Source organism: Rhamphochromis longiceps, linkage group LG6 (genome assembly GCF_057381845.1).
Source record: "Rhamphochromis longiceps isolate RC_006_pf linkage group LG6, R_longiceps_female_GT1.1, whole genome shotgun sequence".
NCBI lineage: Eukaryota > Metazoa > Chordata > Actinopteri > Cichliformes > Cichlidae > Rhamphochromis > Rhamphochromis longiceps.
Genome location: NC_140562.1, coordinates 44,947,955 through 44,972,761, shown reverse-complemented (window position 1 = coordinate 44,972,761; position 24,807 = coordinate 44,947,955). Strand labels below are relative to the sequence as shown.

General features: G+C 46.2%; 2 protein-coding genes across 11 annotated transcripts in view; one reads left to right on the top strand and one right to left on the bottom strand.

Annotated features, from left to right (window-relative positions):
* Positions 1–15,052, top strand: part of sh3pxd2aa (SH3 and PX domains 2Aa) — a 100,031-nt gene extending 84,979 nt beyond the window's left edge. For 4 of the 6 annotated variants that reach the window (XM_085408123.1, XM_085408125.1, XM_085408129.1 and 1 more), the window contains 6 exons: positions 2,230–2,347; positions 4,210–4,607; positions 4,694–4,708; positions 5,107–5,156; positions 5,580–5,699; positions 6,082–15,052. In XM_085408123.1, the coding sequence (XP_085264249.1) occupies positions 2,230–2,347; positions 4,210–4,607; positions 4,694–4,708; positions 5,107–5,156; positions 5,580–5,699; positions 6,082–8,217 (2,837 nt within the window). In that variant the 3' untranslated portion in view covers positions 8,218–15,052. The remainder of the gene's footprint in view (positions 1–2,229; positions 2,348–4,209; positions 4,608–4,693; positions 4,709–5,106; positions 5,157–5,579; positions 5,700–6,081) is intronic. The other 2 variants (XM_085408124.1, XM_085408126.1) reach the window with 1 other exon arrangement.
* A 6,957-nt stretch (positions 15,053–22,009) lies between these two features.
* The window catches only part of neurl1aa (neuralized E3 ubiquitin protein ligase 1Aa), a 49,467-nt gene continuing 46,669 nt past the window's right edge, over positions 22,010–24,807 (bottom strand). For all 5 annotated transcript variants that reach the window (XM_085408120.1, XM_085408117.1, XM_085408118.1 and 2 more), the window contains 2 exons: positions 24,450–24,599; positions 22,010–23,520 (listed from right to left, as the gene is read on the bottom strand). In XM_085408120.1, coding sequence (XP_085264246.1) covers positions 23,279–23,520; positions 24,450–24,599 — 392 coding nt within the window. In that variant the 3' untranslated portion in view covers positions 22,010–23,278. The remainder of the gene's footprint in view (positions 23,521–24,449; positions 24,600–24,807) is intronic.

Genomic DNA, 24,807 nt, shown 5'->3' with positions numbered 1-24,807 from the left:
CAATCTGTAGCCTGCTTTTAATCACACAGACCTCTGCAGCGTGGATGAGTCACTCGACTAGCTGTCGCCACCAGAGAACCAAGCTGCTCTCTAATTCCTGCTGTTTAAGACACCTTAGCTTTTTAGCTTTTATTGCTCGGTGGTGTCGTTCCAATTTTGTGATGTTGGTACACACCGTGCCTCCATTAAAACGTTTCTGGGTGGTGAAAGTAAAATGTGAAAGTCCCAGACACACAGTGAGGCTGCTGGTGCGACGCTGGTTAGAAAGTTGTTGCTTGAACTGTGGAGGATAGTGTGCGAGCAGGGCATGTTGGAGCTCTACTGCTGTGAAACGCTGCGTTTACCTTCAGGGGCGGGCTTTCCCAACCACCATCAGGCGCATTAGTGTGGACGTAGCCTCCGTTCAGCTGTTAATCAAGGGCCCTGATGGAAGCAGCTTTTGTGGTGTTTGTCAGCGACTGTGAAGATCTGTGTTATCAGTGAATCCCAAGCTTTCAGGTGTTTACAGGGCATTAGCATTGCTAATTTGACATGACGGGGCGACCTGACCCGTAAACCCCGTCTGTCACCCTACATGAACTGGAGTAACCACAAAAACATCAGAGCGATGGGAACAGCAGGTTTTATATGAGAGGCACACGACCTGTTCCCAGCATACGGCCCAAAAATATGAGAATTGAATCAACATCGATCCGCTACAAAGATGTTTTTGATCTGTCCTGCAACATATTTAGTAACGGAGGCAGAGAACGAGCCTGCTGAGGTTTACTGGCTGAAAAAGTCGTCCCGATGACGTGAGGTCACAGACGAGTTTCACGGCAGCGAGTGCTCCTGGCTGCAAACAGGCTAAAGACTCCTGGACCGGTCGCCTTTTTTCCACCATCAGAAACAGTCTCAGCATTAAAGCTGGAGCAGTGCTCACTGTAGTCATGTCAGACTTCAGCTCTCGTGGCTTTTTCGTCCACCGCCGCTCTCGACTGCGGCCCAACGTCCTAGGCGCTTTATGCTGCCTGGCAACCAGATGGTTTGGGTCTGCTACCAGGAGCTGCAGAAAGCTGAGTGAAGCAGAGAAAAGTGTGGAAAACTTGGGTTATTCCACCGAATGGAGCCCCCACCCCCCCGTCCCCGGCTGCTAATGCGTTCCTGAGCTAGAGCTCCATGCAGACGCTTCAGATGTAGTTTGATTTAGCAAAGGACAAAAACAAAGACTGATCACAGGAGATTTATGTTCTCTCAGGATACAATTTGCTAATGGGAGAACAGTCGCTCTCACACCCTGCTGACACAGCTTCACTGGAGACCTTGACTCAAATTCAATTACAGCACATCTCCTCACGTTGATTCATCCTGACACAAAGCCAGGTCAGGGTGTCTCGACCTGTCGGTGGTGGTGGATCAGCTGCTGACGGCAGGGGTGGGGCGTCCCTGAGGTTTATCACCGCGCTGTTGTTTGCAGCACTGATTTACAGTCCCGCCCACTCGGCTCGCGGCTCTGTGACGCCAGCAACGCGTGAATTCGGAGACGGACGCACGTGTACAGCTCACGAAAAAACAAACACAGATGAGATTAATTGAATCTTTCATCTTTTCTTCCAGATGAAAGAATTAGAGACAACAAACTGATGCACACGCTCGGCTCGAGACGACCATAACAACATTTATCAGATGCCTCAGATCTGACTCTTGCAGATGGACAGAGAATAACAAGTGCTCACCTCCACACCCAGTGTGTTTTTGAGTGCAGGTTCTGGGTCAGTAATTCCACTCTGCTGCACATTAGTGGACCAAAGACGTGAGCTTTAAAGGGAGCGCTCATGCTGGGTGAAACAGGTTTTAATTGTAGTAAAATACTGTAATTCTGTAATTATTAGGAAACCGTGATCTGCGTTACAACAGCTGCCATTTGTATTCATGCATCAGACGTGCAGCAGCCTCGTGACCACCATCAGCACCAGCTGCTGCTTCTGCATCTTCTCTCTTTGAGAGCTGCGTGGTAATGATTCTGAATCTGGGTTCATGTAGCCTGAGCGAGGCCTAAAGGTTCCGCCTGTAGAGGGCGCCGTTTGCTATTTATGTGCAGGTCAAAGACGAGAGGTTCGTGTTTCTGTTGGTGTGCAAATGGCGTCTAAAGTGGGTCACACTGACCGTTTTCTCCCTCTGAGATGGTGTAATCTACAGCAGTGTGAGACTTTTCAATGATCTTGTTTCCTCTCTCCTTTACCCCCGCAGAGGAGAAATATGTGACGATCCAGCCGTACACCAGCCAAGGAAAAGACGAGGTGAGCTTTGAGAAAGGGGTCACCGTGGAGGTCATCCAAAAGAACCTGGAGGGCTGGTGGTACATCAGGTGGGTAAACGGTGCACGCCGAACCCACACATTTCACCGCGAGGCTGTTGCTCGTCGTTGTCTCGGCGATCAGAGCAGCAATTTCCTGGAGCTCTCATTTGCATAATGGCGCCGAGAAGAAAGCGTTAACATATGGTGGCGTCAGGGCCGCCTGCGTGTTTGCACGTGTGTGTCGTTTACTCAGCCGGTGTGTATTTCCTCACAGTTGTTCAGTTCCTCGAGTCCCCGGGCGCTCCGCTGCACAGCTGATTACTATCACATGACGCCTTGTGGAGCCTCACATACCAACGCGTACACAAACATGGATCCAGAGCTCCTGTTTGAGGCGCGTACGCGAGCTGCCGTGTGTGCACTTGTCATGTACACTGACTGCTTTCCTAACAGCTTGTTCGCTCTTTGGCACTCCCTGCAGTGCACACAGAGTCATTTCTGAGCACCGTGTCCAACAGAAAATAATCCTGCAGATGCATGTCTGAGTCACGCTGCTCTCAGTGGGCCCTTCTTTAAACAGCAAAGTCCATGCATGAAGCTTTTTTAGTTACGGGGACTCCTTGTGGTCGCAGTTGGGAGTCGTGAAACGGAAAACAGGGAACAGTCGCGTCTCTTCTGTGCCGGGGAAATGACTCGGAGTTTCATTTGGAGCATTACTTATTGTTTCACTAAGCACTCTGAAATTACTCGTTTAGCATAACAATGTCTGCTTAAATGTGGGGAAGCAGCATCTCTTTGCATCTATTATGCATTCTGTTTACTTGCCTTTGGCTACTCACATCACCAGAATTAAAATTGTGCCTTTATTGCAACACACAGGATCTGACTCGGTGTGATTTCGTGCATTTTTAAACACTCGAAATTGTGGAATTTTTCAGTTATTTATTAACTGTACGTATAGCTCATAGTGGCATCATGCACTAAGTTAGGATGGTACTCGAGTGCATTAAAGCTCTGCTGCGATACATTCAGTCATTACTCAAATCACACGTTTTTTTCTGAGTGTATTAAAATGCGCTAAATGAAGCTCCCATGCTGAGCTCATTACACTACTGTTACTACACAGCTGCAGTAGGAAACAGTAGCACACACACACACATGTATGTACCAAGGTGTACTGAATGCTGGCTCATTGTTGGGAGCAGAGCAGTGATGGAGAGGGAAGACCTGGATGTCAGCTGGAGTTTTAAAAAATGGCTTCAGCGAGAGATTCAATCAGTGTTAAAAAATAACATCATGATCTAAAGTCTAAATGAATTCAATTAATTTCAGTTTTATTTACACAGCGCCAAATCACAACAGCAGTCACCTCAAGCTGCTTTATATTGTAAGGTAGACCCTACAATAATACATACAGAGAAGAACCCAACAATCATATGAGCAGCACTTTGGCGACAGTGGGAAGGAAGAACTCCCTTTTAACAGGAAGAAACCTCCGGCAGAACCAGGCTCAGGGAGGGGCGGGGCCATCTGCTGTGATTGGTTGGGGTGAGAGAAGGAAGACAGGATAAAGACATGCTGTGGAATTCACTCCCGAATGCAGGCTCAAAGTGCTTTATGTTGGAAAATTGCAATATTAAATAAAGAGAGCGCTCCCTCCACCTGTGAGCAAGAACCTGGCAATAGCAGGAAGAAAGAACTCCCTTTTAGCAGGAAGAGAACCAGGATCAGGGAGGGTCAGGGGAAACTAATAAGAGTGAAACCTGAGATTTTGCAGTGGGACAGCAGGTCACTCCTGGCACAGTCTACTTCCTGCTCTGTGCTGTATGGAAAGGGCAGCTTTACCTGATCCTGAGTTCAATCATAATAATGAAGGGAACATAAACTCGATGTCATATTAAACGTTCTGTCTTTATGTGTTTGGGCTGCAGGTATTTAGGGAAAGAGGGCTGGGCCCCGGCCTCCTACTTGAAGAAGATTAAAGAGGATTTCTCCCCACGGAAGAAGACGCTGACGGGCCCCGTGGAGATCATTGGAAACATCATGGAGATCAGCAACCTGCTGCAAAAGAAGTCTGTTAGCGAGAAGGACATCCAGACAGACGGAGAGGGCGGAACCACGCCGGAACGCCACTTCTCCAAGAGCGAGATCAGCCTGCCGATGCCCTCCGAAATCAACGCCGCGACAGGCCGCAGGCTGAGCGCGGGCCGGGACACCAACAGCCCGTGTCTCGGAATAGCGGCGAGCGCCGCCCTGAATGAGAATAAAGCGAGAGGCGAGCCGGGCTCCCCGGCTGTTGCAAGAGTGGCACCGCACAGAGTGGAAATCGGTGAGAGAACGTGTTGTGTGTAAAGGTTAAAGTTCAGCCTAAAGCTTGAATGCAACATTAAGACGTGCCCCTTTCCATTTGTGCAGGATTCGGCGCCGTAGGTAAGCTACACGGCTGCTGCATCTAACCGCGCTCTGTCACACTAACCTTTGATGTGATAACATGCTCGGTGTGTGTTTCGGCCTCGGTTTCACTCACAAACTAAGAACCTGTGGTCAGTTTGTGGTTACTAAGACATCGCTCGGCTCCACCCATCCATCCTTTGGGACGAGCCCATTTTTTAACAAGCCGATGCTCCACACATGGCGTCCAAAGCCAGGACAAAATTAGTCTTTCAAATCTTACTTTTGCTTGTCTTTAAATATGTTGTCCTTTCCAGTGTGACATAATTCATCTTAGAACTAAATGTTTGGTGTTTGTTTGTTACAGCGAGTGTCAACCTTTTACTTTGGTCGTTTTTCTGAATTATTCTTAATAAAATCTTATTATTTTTAATCAGGGTCTCCTAATCTGCGGCAAAAACCTCCCCCCAGAAGAGACGCCAACTTGGTAAGACTCCAGTTTGGCTTCTGCTTACTGACAAACCCAGAGCGCCTTTCCTGCGTGCTCACTGATGTTGCCATGCTTCTGCTGAAGTACACGTGATCACAGTCGAGACTCTTCTTGTGTTTAAGAAGACAGCTGCAAAATCTTTCAGTGCAAGGATAAATACCAATAAATAATATAAAAAGAGAAAAAATCTAATTGGCTCTCAGACTACTGCAGGAGTTGCATAGCAACCATTGAGGCACATTTACACATTTTCAGCATGTCTGCGATTGTCCCGGTATCGCACGTGCACACCTTACATTTACCCTCATATTTATATATCATGATTGCATGCAGTCATAAATCACATCTTATGTTTTATGTGTGTCAGATACAGGATGGCTCAACGTGAGCGGCTCACTTCTCTCTCTCTTTGCTGTACAGGGCTTCCAGTTACCCAAGCCACCAGAGCCCCCTGCTGTGGAAGCAGAGTATTACACTATAGCAGATTTCCAGTCCTCGATCTCTGATGGCATCAGTTTCCGTGGAGGACAAAAGGCTGATGTAAGAGGCCAGATCTACAGTGCTGTCGCTCAGATGAGACGGGGCCTGTTGAATACGTATGCAGACTGAGTGCTCCCCCGATAGGCAGGAAAGCTGAGGCACAAAGGAGACGACCTTGGATACTGTGTGTGAAAGTGATGACGTAGACAGAATTCACTGTGCAGGATTCAGGATGAGGGTGGAGATAATGACAGAGATTCCTTCAGGGTTTTTTTATTAAGTTATACTGAGGTGATTCTTTTAACGACTGCAGTAACAGATGCATCATTGATCTTATTACAGTATTACTCAGTCTTTAATCACTAGTATGTAGCAAACACATATATATATATATATATAAGTGAGTATTTGTTCCAGTAACTCTTTACTCCTTGTTGTGCAGGTAATAGAGAAGAATCCTGGAGGCTGGTGGTACGTGCAGATTGGGGAGATGGAGGGCTGGGCCCCCTGCTCCTACATCGACAAGCGCAAAAAGCCCAACCTCAGTCGTAGGTCCAGCACACTGACCCGCCCCAAAGTCCCTCCTCCAGCTCCACCTGTCAAAAAACAAGAATCTGAGGAGGCTCCGCCTTCTGCTAACTCTTCCTCCAAAACCACAGAGGTGCCTAGCAGGGCTGTGTACGAAGAACCTGAATATGATATTCCTGCAGTCGGATGCGAAGGTGAGCCTGAACCGGATCCCCTGAAGGACGAGCGTTCCCGCGATGTGAAGATCAACAGTGTGGTCAGCGACAAGTACAGCAGCTCCCCTCCATCCTGCAAGGCCTCCCCTCCCGTTTGCAAGGCCTCCCCTCCTTCCTGCAAGGCCTCCCCTCCTTCCTGCAAAGCCTCCCCTCCTTCCTGCAAAGCCTCCCCTCCCGTTTGCAAGGCCTCCCCTCCTTCCTGCAAGGCGTCCCCTCCTGTCTGCAAGGCGTCTCCAGTTTTCGCCCATCGAAGAACCTCCTTCAGGTCTGTAGAGGAGGTTGCTAAGGAGGAGTGTATCTATGAGAATGATGGCTTCAGGCCGAGCGGCGGTGTTGAAAGAACCCTGACTAAAGGTTCCAGTGAGCCTAACTCCCCACGGAGCTACCATTCCTCCACAGTCCCAAGAAAACCCTCCGGATCTTCGCCTCTACCTGGCAGGCCCATGAAAACCATGACACCAGAGATGAGTCGGAGAAGCCAGACCCTGGGCAGACACATAGATATCAGCTTCAGATCCCAGGATAACAGCCCTCACTCGTCATCAGATGAATTGAGCAGAGGCTCCAAGAAAGGCCCTGTCTTCAACCGGGAGGTGGAGCAGAGAATAGGCCAGAGCCCCTCCACCAGGCCCAAGCCTTCCGTCAGACCTAAGCCCCTTTTGACCAAATCAGAGCCCCAGAGTCCAGAGAGGATGGACATCACCTCTCTGAGACGACAGCTGAGGCCTACGAGTCAGTTTAGACATAGCCTCAAACCTTCTCGCGGGGAGGACTCTGAAACAGCTTCTGTTATATCATCAGAGGACTCGGTGTGTTCACGCAGTACCTCAGATCTCTCCTCTGTTTACTCCAAAGGAAGCCGTGGTGACTCCGATGTGGAGGGCCCCAATCTCTACCGCTCCGTGGACGCCTATAAGAAAGTCCAGGACTCTGAGATCAGTTTTCCAGCTGGGGCTGAGGTCGAGGTTTTGGAGAAACAGGAGAGTGGTTGGTGGTACATCCGTTGGAGCTCCGAAGAAGGCTGGGCTCCCTCATACTACCTGGAACCTGTCAGACAAATGGGCGACGGTGGTGGCTTAGACGGACACGGGAGTGGTGGGAGTAAGTCCAACAGCCTGGAGAAGAATGAGCAGCATGTTTTGGCCCTCAATAACATTAATATTCAGGGCCTGACGCAGCAGCATCAAGGCTTGAGGAGGAACTCCCCACCGATTCCTTCCAAGCCTCCCGGCGGCTTCTCGAAGCCATCTGGGATGGTTAATGGAGGGGTGAGGATGAGGAACGGGGTACGCCAGGTGGCGGTGAGGCCTCAGTCTGTATTTGTCACCACTACGCAGCCAGCCAAGGACACGCACTACACAACAGGGTCCTTGAGAAGGAACGAGTCGCTGGGCAGGAGCGATCACTATGGTTCTGGTTCTGCCACTCTTGGAGTTCGCCGAAATGCCTCATTCAGCACCGTGCGGCCACACGTAGTTGTTGAAAGCCAAACGAGGCCTGCCGAACGCTCCAGTCTGTCTTCGGGGAGCGCGTTCAGCACAAGCAATGTCCAAGACGCCCTGAGCAGAGTTAACCAACGCAACGGTATCCCCGTGTCCACGGTCAGACCCAAGCCCTTGGAGAAGAGCCAGCTGATCCACAACAACCTTGGCAGGGATGTGTATGTGTCCATTGCCGATTACCGTGGCGACGAGGAGACCATGGGGTTCACAGAGGGAACCTGTCTGGAGGTGTTGGAGAGAAACCCCAATGGGTGGTGGTACTGCCAGGTGCAGGACAGCCTGGTTCCCCGCAAAGGCTGGGTCCCCTCTAACTACCTTGAGCGGAAAAAATAAAGGCAAGCCTACATCCGTAGCCACGCCCACCCCCAGCCCCCATTCCCCGCTCTAGGCCCATGGGCGGCGGCATCACTCCTTGAGAATGTTACCCGCAATCTCCCTTAAGCAATATGTCCTTGAAAATTGACATACGGTCAGACTGTGTAAGGAGAAAGATGTTTTAATCTGATAAAAAAAGGACACTTTTAGTGCTGGTTTACTAAAATTTATACGAAAGGAGTGGGAAGATTTTCAATATTTTACCTGGAAGCAGAGACAGAAACATGGAATTGGCCACACTGGTTGAGGAAGTTCAAGGTGGATGCTGTGTCTGACACGTAAACTGGTCTAACTGGGAGCGATGACCTCTTAAAGAGGTTTGTGTCATGTAACACAGAAGCGGAGAAGAGTAGTGGCTACGCTCATCCTGCCCATCACTGACTACGATGGCCAATAAGTGCCTTTTGTATTTGGTCACCTGAACGAAGGTTCTAAATGGTGGATGGCAAACCAGTAAATCAACCAAATCTTTACAGAGTGCCATAGTCCTATGAACACCACCGAGAGCGTTTCTATACAAAGTTACGAGTTCGAAGCGCAAAGTTTGGATTTAGACGTCTTCAGTTCGATAAAGAAAGAAAAGCACGAGTGAAGGGACTCAAGTTCCCAGAAGATTTATTTGTTTTAAGCCACAAAGTCATCAAACAAAGACGATAGTTGAATCTCATCATCACAACTTCTCTTTAGTTTGTTTCTGTTAACGTGTCTCGTGCTGATGCAAGTCTTCCTTAGAGAATTATTTCTGCTTTCTTGTGACATCTGTTTTCCACCGACAGCCTTGAATTGGACGAGCCAAAGCTCGACTCTGGCAGAATAGACGGCTGACGCTCGGTTTCTGTAAACTGTTTCTATCAAAGATACCACAGAAATATCTTAGTGTCATTTTTCCTGGATGTAGTCATCTGGGAGAACTAATTTATTTAAAAAAACCAACAAACCTGTGAAACTTGAAAAATACAGAACAAGCAACGGAACAATGAGACCTCATACAAGCGTAAGGATAACCTCATTGCACAGCTTTTAGCTCCAGGAACTAATGATTTTGTGTATATTGTGTTGTCATAATGCAGCTATCGAGGTGATGAATTGCAAGCATACTGGAAACGTAGTGAAATAACTTTAATCCAGGGATTTATTTGAATAGATTAGAGGCCAAAATGTGATCGAACCAAAGAGAGATATCACTTCATTGGCAGTTTTGGGGATTTTACCGTTTACTTACGGTACAAATGGTAACACACTTTCACCAAACTGCCTAAAACGAGGTTTCTATCAGTATCTGGAAGCACTTGAAGGAAGTGAACAGTTAATTGTAATATCAGATATTGCTGTGCAGTATTGGGATTTAAACAGAGACTAGAGTAGCTATTTTATTGTTATTAGCGACTGTTTGAAATGTGACGGTAGAAATAATTCTTCCAAAAGGAGTCAAAGTTCAAAATTCTGATGGCTGATGTTCAAGACTGCTGAAATACATTTTCTAACGAACACAAACTTCTCATTATGTTCCTGCTGGACAGTATCATAGTACTAAACAAAGTGCAGTACCTGCTAGATCGCAGTTATCTATTTTAACAAAACCATATTTGTGTTTTTGTGGTCTCTCTGTGATCGCACACCGACAATAACGAGGAACGAAGTGGTTCTGTTTTGTGAGTTAGTGCACTTTAAAAACTGCTTTTATGGTGCATTAATGTAAAGATGCAGTAAAAACTCAGCATGTTATTTATTGAATGTTTTTTTGTAATTATTTCATATTTTCCAAACAGGAGGATGAGTTCTGCTCTCAGTGGCAGGAGATTTGGTCAAATTGGAGACCTCTTGTGGTAATTGAAAGGTACTACAACGTGACTTTGAGGCTTTCCTGCAGTCCTACCTCAGTGCAATAAGAAATGCGCTGCTGGTCAGTGAGTCTCCACAAAAACTGTTTTGTTTTTAATCTTAGTGCAGCTAAAACTGTTTTATTGCACATTTTGTTTCGCATTGGGCAAGAATTTAGTTTCTGAAAAGTGATTTTTTTTTTTTCTCGATGCTGTTTGCTGCAGCTTTAGCAAATCATGGGCACTTCCTTCATCTTTATTGTGCTTTACATAATGCCTGATAAAAGCATATTTATAATGAATAGTATTATTATTTCCACAGTTCCCCTCATTCAAACAGAAACCATCAGCGTGTCCTGTGATGGTAATAAAATCACTGATGTATGGACCTATAAATAAAACCAGTAACCGTCTGGGTGCTGACAGGCCCCATCCTTTGAGACGAAGGCATTATGTAAATGTGTCGAATCACTCTGAACATTTCGCTCCAGCACATTCATTATTATTATTATTATTATTATTATTGCATATCGCTTTGTTTGATTGAGCTGAACTTACTTGTAAGGGAATCGTTCTGTGTCGAGCCTGCGTTTAGCTGTGTAGCATCTTTATTCATGCTTTTACTTCGTTTTTCTTATTTCCTCTTTTTTTCTTTCGTTCTGAACCCACGAGGAAATGTGCAATAGATTAAAAAAAAGAAGAAGAAAAAAGACAAAAACGCTTCAGCGAAAGGAGGAAGGTCATAGTGGGCCGGGAGTAGATGTTCCCGGTCAGGCTGCCGGTCACGAGGCTTTTGCCGTCTTTTCCAGTGTGTCATGTTTAAGTCTGTTTTCAGAGAGCAGGTGTGCGAGGTCCTGACGTCAGAGCACTCGTCGGACCAAAGCAGCGACGTGATGAACTAACACGAGGATGTCTGCTCCCGCGACCTCCGTCAGCTGACCCATTCTGTAGTGACATTACAGCCATCTGGGATCTTCGTCACAGACGTAGAGTCGCTGGCCCACCATCATCATCGTCATCAGCTGTCACGTTTGTGCCTGAATGGAATTCTTTGATTGTTTCTGTGTTGTTGTTTTCTTCCTCCTCTCCCTCTGGACTGTGTCCTGCTTGGATGCCTCTTTTGACATTTACCCCCACGGCTGTCAGACCAAGTCGGGCCTTTTCGTCAGCGATCACCGCGGCGATGTTGACCTTTGGGACCGCCGGCTGGCAAAGTGACGTCGACGCCAGCGTCTCGGCGGTAAACAAAACACCGGGGAGACGAACGCTCCTTCAGGCCGTTTCAGTTCAATCCATCAACTTCCAGGATAAACACCAAAAAGAGAAAATCCTGTTTTTCCCCCCACGCTGTCTTTGCAGAGAGATCGTGCTGTTCGCAGAGGCCGACGCGCAGAGCCCGGTCCTTTTTGGGGGTTGGCTGACTTTGTGTTTAACTCCACGTTTAAATTCGCAGATTTCTGAAACTCGTTTTCAGTCAAAGCTGGAAGCCAGTTCTGAAACCTTCTTACTGTCACTGCTGACCGCCGAACAGACACGCCCGTCTGTGAGCCGTCTGTTTTCAGCCCGTTGCCTCCGCTCACGTTGGGTTTCTGACTTTTAGACGAAGAAACACAAAAACTGAAAGAGCTCAAAGCTGACAGCTCCGAAACTCCCAGATCAGCATTTGTTTGCTGAAGATGAAATTTCTCAGCAGGTCACTGGACAAGAAATAGTCCCTTTAAATCCCTCATCAGGGCTAAATCGCCAAAAATGTTTATCACGATATACATTTGAAAATTTGCAATAACGATAACTGGCGATATAATTGACGCGAGACAAAATACTTCACAACTCCACAACTTTGATGGTTTTTTGCACTAATAATGTGTTTTCACTTAAACAAGCAGCTGTTTTTCATCTGCATTAAAGCTACATAAACATGTCACAGTGCAAACTCCTCGCTGACAGTTTAACCAAAAGGCGTTTCCAGTGGAAACTGGCCGACAGATCCTCAGCACAACCATGTATAACATCCACAGAACTTAAAAAGAGGTTATACACACGATACGGTAACATTATGTTGAAGCGCAGTACTGTGCTAAACCAGTTCCACCACTGGAGTTGCAGCATTTTTATAAACCAGTTCTGGTTCAACTGTTTCATTCAACGATCCGCTTTCGCCCTCCTCTCTCCGTCGCCGCCGTGCTTTTTCCGCCATGTGCGTATGAAAACAGGCACTGCGCATGCGCGTGTTACCCACGTTCTATCGCCATATTTTCTTATCGTTGCCCAACGTTATACCGGTATTACCGTGAACGGGATGATGTGGCCCAGCCCTGTCCCTCACTTCCTGCTTTTCCAGCGTTTCATCAGTGCTGTCAGTCTGCTTTCACTCTCAGCAGCAAAGTGAAAATAGTCAGAGTATAATACGTTGGAGTTTCGCTCTTTAATAACAGCTCTGTTACCGTCCGCTACTTTATGCCTTTCACCTGCAGAGCTCAGCAGGCGTGTCCACGCCAACACGGTTTCCGCGAGTCTTACAGGAAACGCTCGAGTTTTCCATCATCTTCCCGGAGGTCAGCGGAGCGAGACGGCTCCGCTTGGCCGTCTGATTCCTCGCTCTCTCTTTTTATTCTAACAAACGGACAGCGCCTCCCGGGCGCCTTTCCAGTTTTGTGTTTTTGATTCACCTCCGTCTCCTTCCTCGACACAGCCGAGCCGCTGAGATCACAAAGATGCCCGACAGGGTGGAGTGTGTGTATGTGCGTGATGAGATGGATCGTTTGCAGGTGTGTTGGAGAAAAGAGAAGTCGGAGGTCAAGGAGGGGTTTGTAGGATGCAGGCAGACAGACGACGGATCAGATAGCGGATCCGAGGAGACGAGGCGGCTGGGAGGTGAGAGGAGCTCTGCTTTGATTGGAGGGAGATGAACAATGATGTCTTCAACAGGAAGTCCGTTTTATCAAACTCCTTCTAACCTTTCTAGAAACCTCACACCTAATGAGCTCCTCTCCTGAGCCGAGCTGTGAAGTCTCATTACGTCAAACACAGTTTTAATTGAGCCGCTTGAAGTTTCCAAAGTCTGTGAGAAACGACTTGATGGTGCAGCAGCTTCTCTCGGCCTCCCCGCCCGTCTCCAGGTGAACTTCAGAACTGGTCCCACCTCTGATATGAGCTCCTGCTGCTCACATCTCATGCAGCCCCGAGGGTGAGAGCTGAGCCGGCTGGTGGAAAACAGTTTTCAGAATAAGACAAAGGCTTCATGTTTTGCTTTATTCTCTCGTGTTTTTGTTGAGAAAATAATTGAATGTTGTAAAAAGGGTGAGGCGGGATTTGAAGGGCTCGCTGGCTTCTAATGAAACGCCTTTAAGCTGTAAACGAAAGACATAAAAAAGTTTCAGAAGTCGGCGGCAGGCAGAGCGATGGTGGAGGAGATGAAGGCAGGTTGGATAGGAAAGTTTCAGTAAGTGTGTGGGAGCAGGTGAGGTGCATGTAAGGGGGGCTTTGTAGGTTTTTAATTAACGTCTGGTTGCTTGTTAGAGCGTGAGAGCAGAGATGAGCCGCGGATGCTGAGGGCTCATTCTCAAGCAGGTAAAACAGAAGTGCAGAAAATCAGGCGATGCAGATTATTTATGTCACTCTGAAAACTTCCTCATGCAGTCGCAGCCGTTTGAGATGCCAGCAGGCATCAGCAGGAGCTCCAGAGGAGGAGGCTGTGTCGAGGAAGGAGGCGCGCCGCTGTGCCTCGGCGGCGCTTTCTTTGTCTCCGTTTGAATCCCCGTTTCCAGTTAGCACAACAGTGTGTCTTAATTAACCTCAGCCAGTCTGATAGTATTTCAGCACTAATGGCTTCCCAATAAAGAACGCCGTGGCTTCCTGCGTGGGAGACGGCGCCCAGCGCTGTGGCCGAGGCGAGCTGTCACAAGTGACTGATGCTGAGTGACAACTGAAGTAGTATTTTAATGGCAAAGGCGGTGCCTGTTTTTCTTTAACTCACCGGTGCATTTGTAGAGTAGAATCTGTCCCCACCCTGCTGTGGAAAGCAGTGTGCCAAAACAAAGCGCCCGTGGAGCTCGCGATCTCGCGATCTCTTGATTCTGACAAAAACAGTTCGTTACCAGCACGTCAGTAACAACTACAGGCCTCGAGTTGGACCAAAGGAGGTGCTACTCTTTCACTCTCTCTTTTCTTTCTGCTTTTATTGCCATGTTTTTAAGCAGGTTCAAACTGTAGCGCATGACTTTAGTCGCCCCCTTCTGGCAGTGAGAGTAACTGCACACTGACAGAAGGAAAAGTTGCAAACGACAAAGATTTTACTTTGTGCGTAAAGGCTTAAAGGTCCTTTTTGTAACTGCTCTCTTCAACTGTAACTAAATGTGTCACCACCAGGGGGCAGCATTTAACAGCGCACGAGTTGAGATGTTTCCAGATGTTTGCTGCTGTTTCATTGCTGCTGTTGGCCTCCCACTAGACCACCATTGTGTTCCATACGCTGCACCACCCCGTGGAGGGACACGCCGCCCTCGTTTTCCCCACATTTCATTGTGGTTAATTTTGGAAGGTTTTAAATTGTATTTACTCGCAGGAATTTACAACAAGTACCTTTAATGAGTGCGCTGTGACGTCTTGGATTTATAACAAAGTCGTGCACTGCAGCTTTAAGCCCTGCAGAGTCCTTGTTTTCAAAAGATATGCCATGAAGAGCCAAATGCAGCTTTATTCAAGACCCCCCCCACACACACACACACACACACACACACACACACACACACACACACACACACACACACACACTAATGAGAGCAAACACAGTCCAGATCCCTTCCTGATTGGAGACCTTCTGCACATGTGCATTACTTGTGAAAACAGGACATTTTCTTATCTACGGTCTCATTTTGACGAGTCTTGTTCCTTTTTTTGTATCTTGTACATGTTTACATTGTATCTCGCATTGCCCAAAAGAGAAACAATATTAAATGTATAATCTTTGTTGTTTTAAACCGCCTCCTGTTCATTTGTCTCACGTGTTTCCACAGATAAGCAGCAGCAGACCCCCCCCTCCCCTCTACAGAGTTTGTGACAGCAATATTACTGATTGAGACATTTATCTCCATTCGCCTTATTGTGCAGGCCAGATTAAATGAGTTTAGATGTGCAGGAGCAGAACGATGCAGCTGGTTATATATAGCGAGAGTTGTGAGGAGGCTGAGAGCGGCGAATGAAGACGAACGAGCGCTCGCAGCCTCAGTTCCTCGCTAAAGAGCGGAGACACAAATTTTTGTTCTCCTGCATCCAAACGTGTGCTCGGAGAGATTTATCACTTCTATCTAAGGGAATGTGAAATATATGCTCACACCTCTGTGTCGCAAATCTGCACCTCTTATAGGAGAACACAGGTGTTCAGCAGGAAGTGCAGGTCAGGCCGTCACTCAGGAACATGAAATAGAAAGTTCAGATCTCTCCCCTCATACGTTACTGCTCACTGTCAGCTGTTACATTGTAATAAGCGAGCTTCCTCACGCTGGCTACACCACGCGCCGTTTTTAATAGGGGAACCTTCCTCCTGACAAGTGAAGCCTTAACCCTGCGGTCTTTCTCATGCCCACCAGGCTCGTGTTACTCACATATAGTAGCGTCTTAGCAGGGTCCCCGGGGGGTTTCGGATCCACCCCTCAATGCATTCTGGGTAAAAGACAAATTGCATAAAAAGCTGTGCTGATTTATGTATTTTGGGGGTTTTTTTTGACACTTTGCAGAGCAGCAAGCTGGAGATATGAGTTCAAATATTTACATAAACATACATACATACATGTGCATGTATGAACATGTATGCTACATATTTGGGAACCCGTGACCTCCACACTCTTGATTTGTTCCAGTTGTAAATTTGCAGCTAAGCTAATGTGGAAAAAGTCTCAGTGCTGCAGAGATGTGTATCATTTAGAAAAATAATCCAGCTGGTTGGTTTTTAAATTACACACCTGGGATCCAGCCTCCTCTGTTATGTCTCACCATGCTTTAATTGGACCTGTTTCCACTGCTTCGTGCACATATTTCATAAAACTGGATGGTAAAAAAAAAAAAAAAACTTGGAGTTTCCATTGTTCTGTAAAGAATCGCATTTCTGGGCAGCACAGACTGTGTTTCACCAAAGTACAAACAGTACCAAACAAAGCCGTGTAGCCTGATTGTGGCCACAAACTCGCCAAAAGCCAGAAAAACATCAAAATGCTCCGACAGATCCTCCAGGAAGTTACCCAGAGACGCATCAGCGCTGACATCTGGAAAGTCTAGAGGCCTTAAATTTAAGAGGTACTGCAGTCGGGTGATAATTCAGTTTATTAGTCATGTAAAAATCATCTTTTGTACGCTTAAACTAAAATCCTTCGTGGACACTTTCATTAAAACATTTAAATGTATAAATCTAGATGTTAGGATCTATTTACTCACCTTTTATAGACTCCATTGTCGTCTTCAGCAGATGTTATCACTTGACCTAATTTGTCAAGGTGATGCAACTTGTCACAGTTTTTACCTGAAGTGATTCTTCTAGTCCAGAGGTGGGGAGCTCGAGGGCCGGTGTCCTGCAGGTTTTAGATCCAACACAGCTGATTTAAAGTTCTCCAGAGGCCTGGAAACGAACTAATCATGTGATTCAGGTGTGTTGACCCAGGGTGAGCTCTAAAACCTGCAGGACACCGGCCCTGGAGGCCTGGAGTTCCCCACCCCTGTTCTAGAATAGCCCACGTTTGCTGAACACACTTCCCAAACATCTCCACTAGATGGCTCTGTTGATCCGGCCTCGCCTCAGACATTTTCATATGAATAAAGCTGCAGATTCAAACTCAGTATTTATGCTGAGATTGAGTCTTGAAATGAAGTTCTATTATGATCAGGCCTTTTTAGCTATTCTATACATTAAACCTAATAATGCTGGATGTTAACATCGACAGACGATGATCTCTGACGGAGTTATGAATGCTCCATTGAACAATGATCAGTATTAAAAGTGCTCGTCTGGTTTATTCTTTTCATGACATTATCACTCATCTTCTTTATATTCCCGACTCGCTTCTATTATGCGGAGATGTCTGTGAATCGGATGCAGACAGATGCTATCTGGCAGCTCTGAGCAATACATCTGGATGAGGTGCTTCATGAATTTATAGTGCAGTCGTTTTGGTGGAACAACTCGAGTTTTAAAGTAGATCTGCTGAATCCCCAGCCTGTCGCCGTGAAGCTCCCCAGCAGCTGGGCCCGAGGCAGAGGCCGAGGAACACGAATCCACAGAGCGCTGGGCCGGTAACCGGCTTAGCCCTCCGAGAGCCGAGGGGAACACGGCACCAACATCTGTGCCCGAGGCCAAGCCATGAGGCAGGATGTGTCAAAGGTCAAGTGTTCACAAACACTACTAAAACTCCACTTAGAAAGTCCGGTGTTACCTCCAACTTTCTCTGGAGCTTTGGACCTCATCCCACAGCATCCTCCGGCACATATAGAGCTGTAGTAATACTTGAGTTTCCTTATTCCTACTTTCTTGTTATTATTTGACTGCAAAAGAACTACAAGGAAAGGACTGCTGGCTAAAAGATGATTAAAAGGGCCCAAACAGAGTTGTCATCGGTGCTGTAGTAATGCAGGGAAATCAGTCTTTTATTTTCCCATCTGAGAAGGGAAATGCTCACGGAGCACGAGCGTGCTTTTAATCTGTAGCCTCGGCATGTTGACACAGGTTTTATCCCCAGATGTTAATGAAAACTGCTGAGGCTGTTGGCTAAAGTAAACCAGATCATCTCCACGTTGCATTGCTTTTCATTTCAACGCCACTTTTAATGCTCAGCATGCAAAATCCACCTGATTTGGCAAAATAATCACAGTATTGAATAATCAGGCCCCATCTTATCTTAATGACCTTGTAGTACCATATCACCCTATTAGAGCACTTCGCTCTCGCTCTGCAGGCCTACTTGTTGTTCCTAGAGTATTTAAAAGTAGAATGGGAGGCAGAGCCTTCAGTTTTCAGGCCCCTCTCTTCTTCACTCACTATGACCGCTCTGCACTGGTCGCAGCAGATGGCCCCGCCCCTCCCTGAGCCTGGTTCAGCCGGACATTTCTTCCTATTAAAAGGGAGTTTTTCCTTCCCACTGTCGCCAAAATGCTTCCTCTGTATAAATAAAATTTAACTGGCCAAGTTTTACTGTTTGCTAGCACGTTAGCCAAAGATCAGTTTAGCTTTAGCACACATAACTTATTAGTTACCTCCAAAAATATGTTCTTATTTTTCAGTTCCATAAAGGACCATTTCAGTTTCGACACCAAAACATTTTTAATATATAACAGGGCTCTAGAGTGCCACCAATTTGGTCGCAAATGCGACCAAATTTTTCAGTGGTGCGACTAAAAATATATATATATTTGGTTGCACCTGTGCGACCAAATGTTAGGGTGGCAAAAAAAAAAAAAAAAAAAAAAAAATCTGCAACCTTCCCTGTGGTCAACAACAGACACATTTTGCCCCTATCGTGGACTAAACCAATCAGAGATAGTCAGGGGCGGGACCTCTCTGATGGGCCGTGGTCCAGTTGAAAGTGCAGGTGGAAGTGGGAGGTGAGTAGCTTGAATAAAGCGATATCAATTCATTAAATCCTGAATCGACTTTTAAACATAACTGTGTTTTGCCAGAAACGCCAGATTCTCAGATTAAAGCTCACAAAACCATTTCAACAACAACCAAACAGCAGATGAGAGCAGGTACACGGACTCCACACAAAGACGTAAACACAGACCGACGCATCAGAATCAGCTTTGTCTTTCTAGGCTTTCTCACCCGCCGGCCCGCAGACGGACACGCTGTCGGAGCTCAGCGATCCTGATGCGTCCGGTCCGCGCTGTGATTACGTCTTTTTGCGCTGATTCTGAGCTGCAGGTTTTGTCTCTCCAACCAAAATTCACCGAGCCAGCAGCAAAAGAAGCAGCAAACTGCGCTTCACATTTGATCAATGTCGTCATGGATTTTGCTGTTTTGCTTCCACGACTATTAAAATCACACTTCATGCACAGCTCTCTCTCTCTCTCTCTCTCTGTAGTTCAAGAACAGTTTCCGTCTCCAATCTCTGTTTTCTGTATTATTCATTGGCTTATTACCCACCAGTCTACCGCTGTTCACAGCGCTTTTTCTTTTTCACTTAAATGACCTCGGACAAGAAAGCCTATTTTTTCTGTTGTTCAATACTGAAGAAATTTAAACTTTATATGCAGAACATTGTAGAATATTTTTAAGGTTTTCTGCTATAAAAAGCCAGACCAGGAAAATCTCCTTCATGTTTTTCTGTGTTTTATTCTCAGTTACTTTCACACAAAGGCATCTGCTGTGATGTTCACAATTCTGATGAAGTCAGTGCTGATAAATGATCAGAATTATAATATTTCTGACTGTCTGAGGCTAAGTTGAATCGAATCGGGACTTTGAAAACCGGAATCGAATGGATTATAGAAATCAGTGATGATACGCAGCCCTAGTGAGCAGCCTAGGCAGGACAGACGTGGATGTAGCTGTAATAGGAAAAGAACTATTGCTAACTTTTCTGTTAAGGCCTGATCCTTCTGAAATTCATAGCCAGTGCTCTGACACGGTGTCATCAATCTTTGAATGCTGAAAAAGCACAGTGTATCCAGAAAAACACATTATATTATATCAATTATTATAAAATTTGTGTGCGCCTAACTTTTGTGCCAGTACGCCCAACTTTTTAAAGTTGGGCGTACCGGCACGCCCATGGCAAAAAGTTAGTCTAGAGCCCTGTATATGCAGAATTAATCGTTTCCAATATTCTGACTCGTGCTGAGAGAAGCATTTGGCAGCCAAGAACCAGCTGATGCTTCTTGCTGGCTTTGTAAACCAGAACACTTTTTCTATAGCATTTTAATCCTGCTTTAAAAGCTTCACGATTACACGTGTCATTGTTTGCAAGCTTATTATCCATTGCATCTTTATTAACGCTCTGGTTTGCTCAGCTGTGTGTAAAGAGCTTGAAATGCTAAATGGTTTCAGCTTTAAGTCGAAGGACCTCACACACACTCTGATTTTGTCTCTTCATGTAAGAAAAATCAGTCACATGATTAAATAAAGATGAGACGAATTTCTGCTCAAACACATCTGGAAAGTTTATTAACCACAATCGTCCGACTCACACTGGACAGAGCTCACAAATGAACACTTGTAGCTTCAAATCAAAAGGAAAAAAGAAAACACAGGTTTGCACTTTCAGCTGCTGTCACAACAACAGCCAAACTGCGTTTTTCTAGCCACTGGTTCCAGTCTACACGAGCACTGACAGCGTTCCACTCCGATGCTCATCCGCTGTTGGTCCCGATGTTCACGCTGGGTGAACGGAAAACTCATGCATGATAAAAAGATTTACAGAAAGTAAATGCGCTGCGGACACAGAGGAGCCAGAGGAGGCAGCAAACACGAGAGAAAGCAGGAAACGTCCACGCGTCGGTGCTGGACCAATAAATAATACATTAGAGGATCAGGGACATCCTGTGGGGCGTGTGGAAAAAAAACAACAACGAAATATTAAATTAAAGGTGCTCAAAAAACTATTTATAGAAGAAAATCTTTTGTGGCATTTATCAATGTGGTCCAAAAATCAAATACAAATCAATGAATTTAATTGGGGGGGGGGGGGTTTGCATCTATAGACTTATATCTTAAAAAAATAGATCAGTGATCATTTCTGGATTTGGTCAAAGTCTCTGCACAAAGAAAAAAATGCCACGGCTGAATCTCAGACGTACAAGATTACAATCAGTAGCTTTATAAAGTGACATCATCATCATCACCACAGCGATGGCTTTGAGACCACACAGCCCGAACGAGCTAAAGATACAGACGGGCTGTTGGGTCGTGGACACGGGCGCGCGCACAGGAAGAGAAATCACTCAAAAGAACACGTGACGATCAGGGAGCGCAATAAAAGCAGGAGCTGGCGCGTCGCACCTCACGGCGGTCGGGGTTTGATTGTGTACTGCGACATCTCTGCTGCGAGGTGCGACTAACTCGACCTGCTCGCTGCCGGACACAAATTTAGATTCTCGCAGTTTTGGATAAACGAGGTGAAGAAAAAAGAAAACGCGTGATTATCGATCCAAACAAACTTTAAAAGAACACAAAAGTTTTTTTGTTGGTTTTTACCCCAATTCAAGCACATCAATAAAAATCTCTCTAAATACATAAGTTAACATTCAAATGTGAATTAACACTTCAAGCAGTAGCGTAATCAAACTGACGTGGGAGGAAGGACGTGTGCAGCGTCACCGTCGGCTGGCAAACACCGTAGCAGCATAGGTCTGATCCCCGTTTGTTGATTATCTACAAAATCTAAAAACAGCCTCTCAGCTTCCTGCGAGGACAAAGCTCATCTGTGAAATCTGAAGGGGACGAAGACGTTTTATACTCAAGTTAGGGGACAGAAATGATACAAATACTTAAAATCGGAGCTTTTTCTTTTCCCCTGAAGAGATTTCTGTAGAATGTCTCTGCTGCTGGTGTCACAAAGCGTAGTATACATTTTAATAATCAAATACTGGAAATGTTGTGCATTTCTATTAGAAAAATAGTTTGAATGTGTGCTTTTTCTCCTCTGAGTGAACATTTTGTGACAGTCTGTGCCACACAACAGCATTATTTGGTAAATCATCGGGGGTTTGGGGGAAGCACAGAACGCGGTCCATCTACGAGCGAACCTTCTGTGAGATAAGGCAGGAAACCATGGCAACAATCCTTTGATTTTTTTTTTTTTTTTTTACGTGGTGTTATGGGAGCTGTTTGTGAGGACTTGTCAATTTGTCGTGAGCACTCACAGTGTATTAGGCAGGGTTATATAGGTACAGTTTGGGAGGATGGTTCTTAAAAAGATAGCAGGCCCTGAGGAGTATCCAAATTGCTGTTTATTTCCCACTTCCTGTTTCCTTTCAAGAATTCAGAGCTGCCGAGTCTGCTGGAGGCAGGTTGGCAGCATAGACTGTATATAAAAAGATGCATGTAGCGTGCAGGTGTTAAAGTAAAGCCACTGCAGAAGCGACTTAAACCTGGCACAACAGGGGCGGCAGATTAAAATCCTGATGAATTTATGTTCTCAGTAGTTTTATGTCAGTGCAAAAGGCACCATATGGGCTAAAACAAAACAGCATACTATACATGAGGGCGGGTCCAGTTCACGATTGACAAATCATCAGTGAATGAGCGCGTGTACTCTGGTTTCCCCCACTCTGCTCAATTTTTAAAGTTAAAAACAAAGCTGAAAACGCTGACGCCGAGGCTTCAAAACTGAATTTCACACAGTAACCTGGCTACGTCCCTCTTTTATATACAGTCTATGGCTTGTAGATTGTTTCAGCCAATGAGGGTCTTGGTCCTCTCGGTCAGTTTTGGGGCTTTTCTGAGAGGATGATGCAGATTTCAGTGCAACAAACCACATTGCAGAGCAAGCAGCTAGCTAGAACAACAATATAGCTACCACCAACGTTTGCAGTAAAACTACCAGAAAGGTACATTAGATTATACGAGTACAAGAGGTCTTACAATCCTACCGGCTTGCGTCGCTAGACACGTCACTCACTGATAATCACCACAACACTAACAGACGTCCATCACTTCAGCACTGTGATGCAGACTGAGCTTCCAGTTCTCAGTAACACACAGACACAAGTTGTGACATACTGAGATGATTACCTGCAGCGGGTGTGCGTTTTCTGAGACCATTTAAGTCGTAAATCGCGTTGACGGCATATTTCGGAGCTTCGGTCATCCTCGAAAAGATCTATTGAGCATTCAGACCCAAAGGGACTCATCTGCTTTGGCGCAAATGGGCTATAGTTCCTAAATCTTACGACACGGTTCAACAAATCAAAGAATTTTGAAGCCGGTTTGGTTTTTTCCCCTCTTCTTTCAAAGTCTTCCACGAGCCCCGGAGAAAGCAAACACTTCTGGCAAGAATAGAGTTTGGACGAACTTCCTGTCGAAGGCTGTGACTCTAAAGACAGAGAGACCTCCCCACTGAAGTGGCATTAACTCTGGAAAAGGTCACGTGAGAAAACCAGCCACCAATATTTGTATGAAAATACCAAATCAGAGTACCAGAGTTCATGTTCCCTGAACCTAAACCTTTCTTTTTGTAACCCTGGGTTTTGCTGAGGTCGTCCTGTCGCCCGTTCCCTTACGTGCTGCGATAGGTCTTGATAATGTCTTTAATCTGCCTCCTGCAGATGGGGCAGCAGGCGTTGGACATCTTCTTGAGTTTGAGGCCGCAGGTGTAGCACAAGCACATGTGCCCACAGGCGTAGATGACCGTGTCCACGGTGTTCTCGTAGCAGATGGAGCACTCGTCGGACCACGGCCCGCGGCCGGACGGGAACGTGGGGGACTTGGGGAGGCTGGCCGGAGAATTCGGAGTTGTTCCTGTTGCAAAGACACAAAGACGATGCTAAACAGGTGTTCGATACCCCAATGCATCAAATAACCTGATGTCATACAGGGAAACTACACTGTGTGTTTATACACAATCACAGCATGTCTTTTATCTCATCTTCATCCCCTCGAGCAACCGGTCGCAGCAGATGGCCCCGCCCCTCCCCGAGCGTGGTCCTGTCTCAGTTTTCCTACCTTCCTACTGGCGCCAAAGCAATTACTCACAGGCAGTCGTATGATTGTTGGCTCACAATATGAACCTATAATCGAACTGAATTAATGGGCAGATCCACACGGGGTGAAACAGAGAAGCTGCTGGTTATGTTGGGATTAGCAGCTAGAGATGCGCGGTTGTTCAAGCCTACGATGAACTTTGCAGTTCTGTCTTTATGCCAGACTCATTCACTGCTGTGTGCTGGCTTTACTTTAGTTAGTGCTTTAACCTCCTGGCTTTTGACCTTAACTTCCAAAAAGTTTGCTTTTCTTGCTGAAGAAAAGAACATTTGCTGAATTTTGGTTGGTCTAAGATTTATGGATCACAGAGGCTAAATTGCTGTCTCAAAATCCTCCCCAGTGGTGTGCCAGTCATCACTTCCTAAAGATGCTCTACATAAAAATCTTTGCAGCTTCTGACTTTGAGTATGAAGCTAAAAGATTTTTAAAAACGACCCCCCCGTGGGTACAGGAACACATTGCATCTGTCCCATTTACATAAACGGAGTTATGTGACATAAGAACACGTGCCGAAAACATTTGCCTACTTCCAGCTGCAGCAGCAGAACCATGAAGTGCTGGCCATTGTTCCAAACTACTGCAGGATGACATCTGCTCACTACCCTATAATGGCTTCCCCAGAGTCCCCTGAGGGGTGATTGATTGTCTACTTCTACAGTTGCAGTTTCCTGTCTGGGTATACGTACCCCCTGCTGAGCTGCAGTAAGCGGCTGAGCACAGACCTCCGTTCAGGACCGGATCAGAGATGCCACTTCCCAGGGCGCTGGGGGTGTGCGGAGAGGAGGAGGGCGAGCTGGGATTCGACGTGGCCCGCGGATCCCCGAGATGCGTGGAGCCTGGTCGGAGAAAATACAGCCAGGGTGTTGGATGAGTGAATTTAGCAGCCAGTTACAGCAAAAACACTAGAATTTGTCTTTTCAACACGATGCTGCTGTCTGTCGTGATCATCAGACGACAGAGTGACACCAGCAGTGATGTAAACACAGGAAGAAAAAGCAGCCCAGACGTCAGAAAGACTGGATTAGTACACTGCACATCAAATAA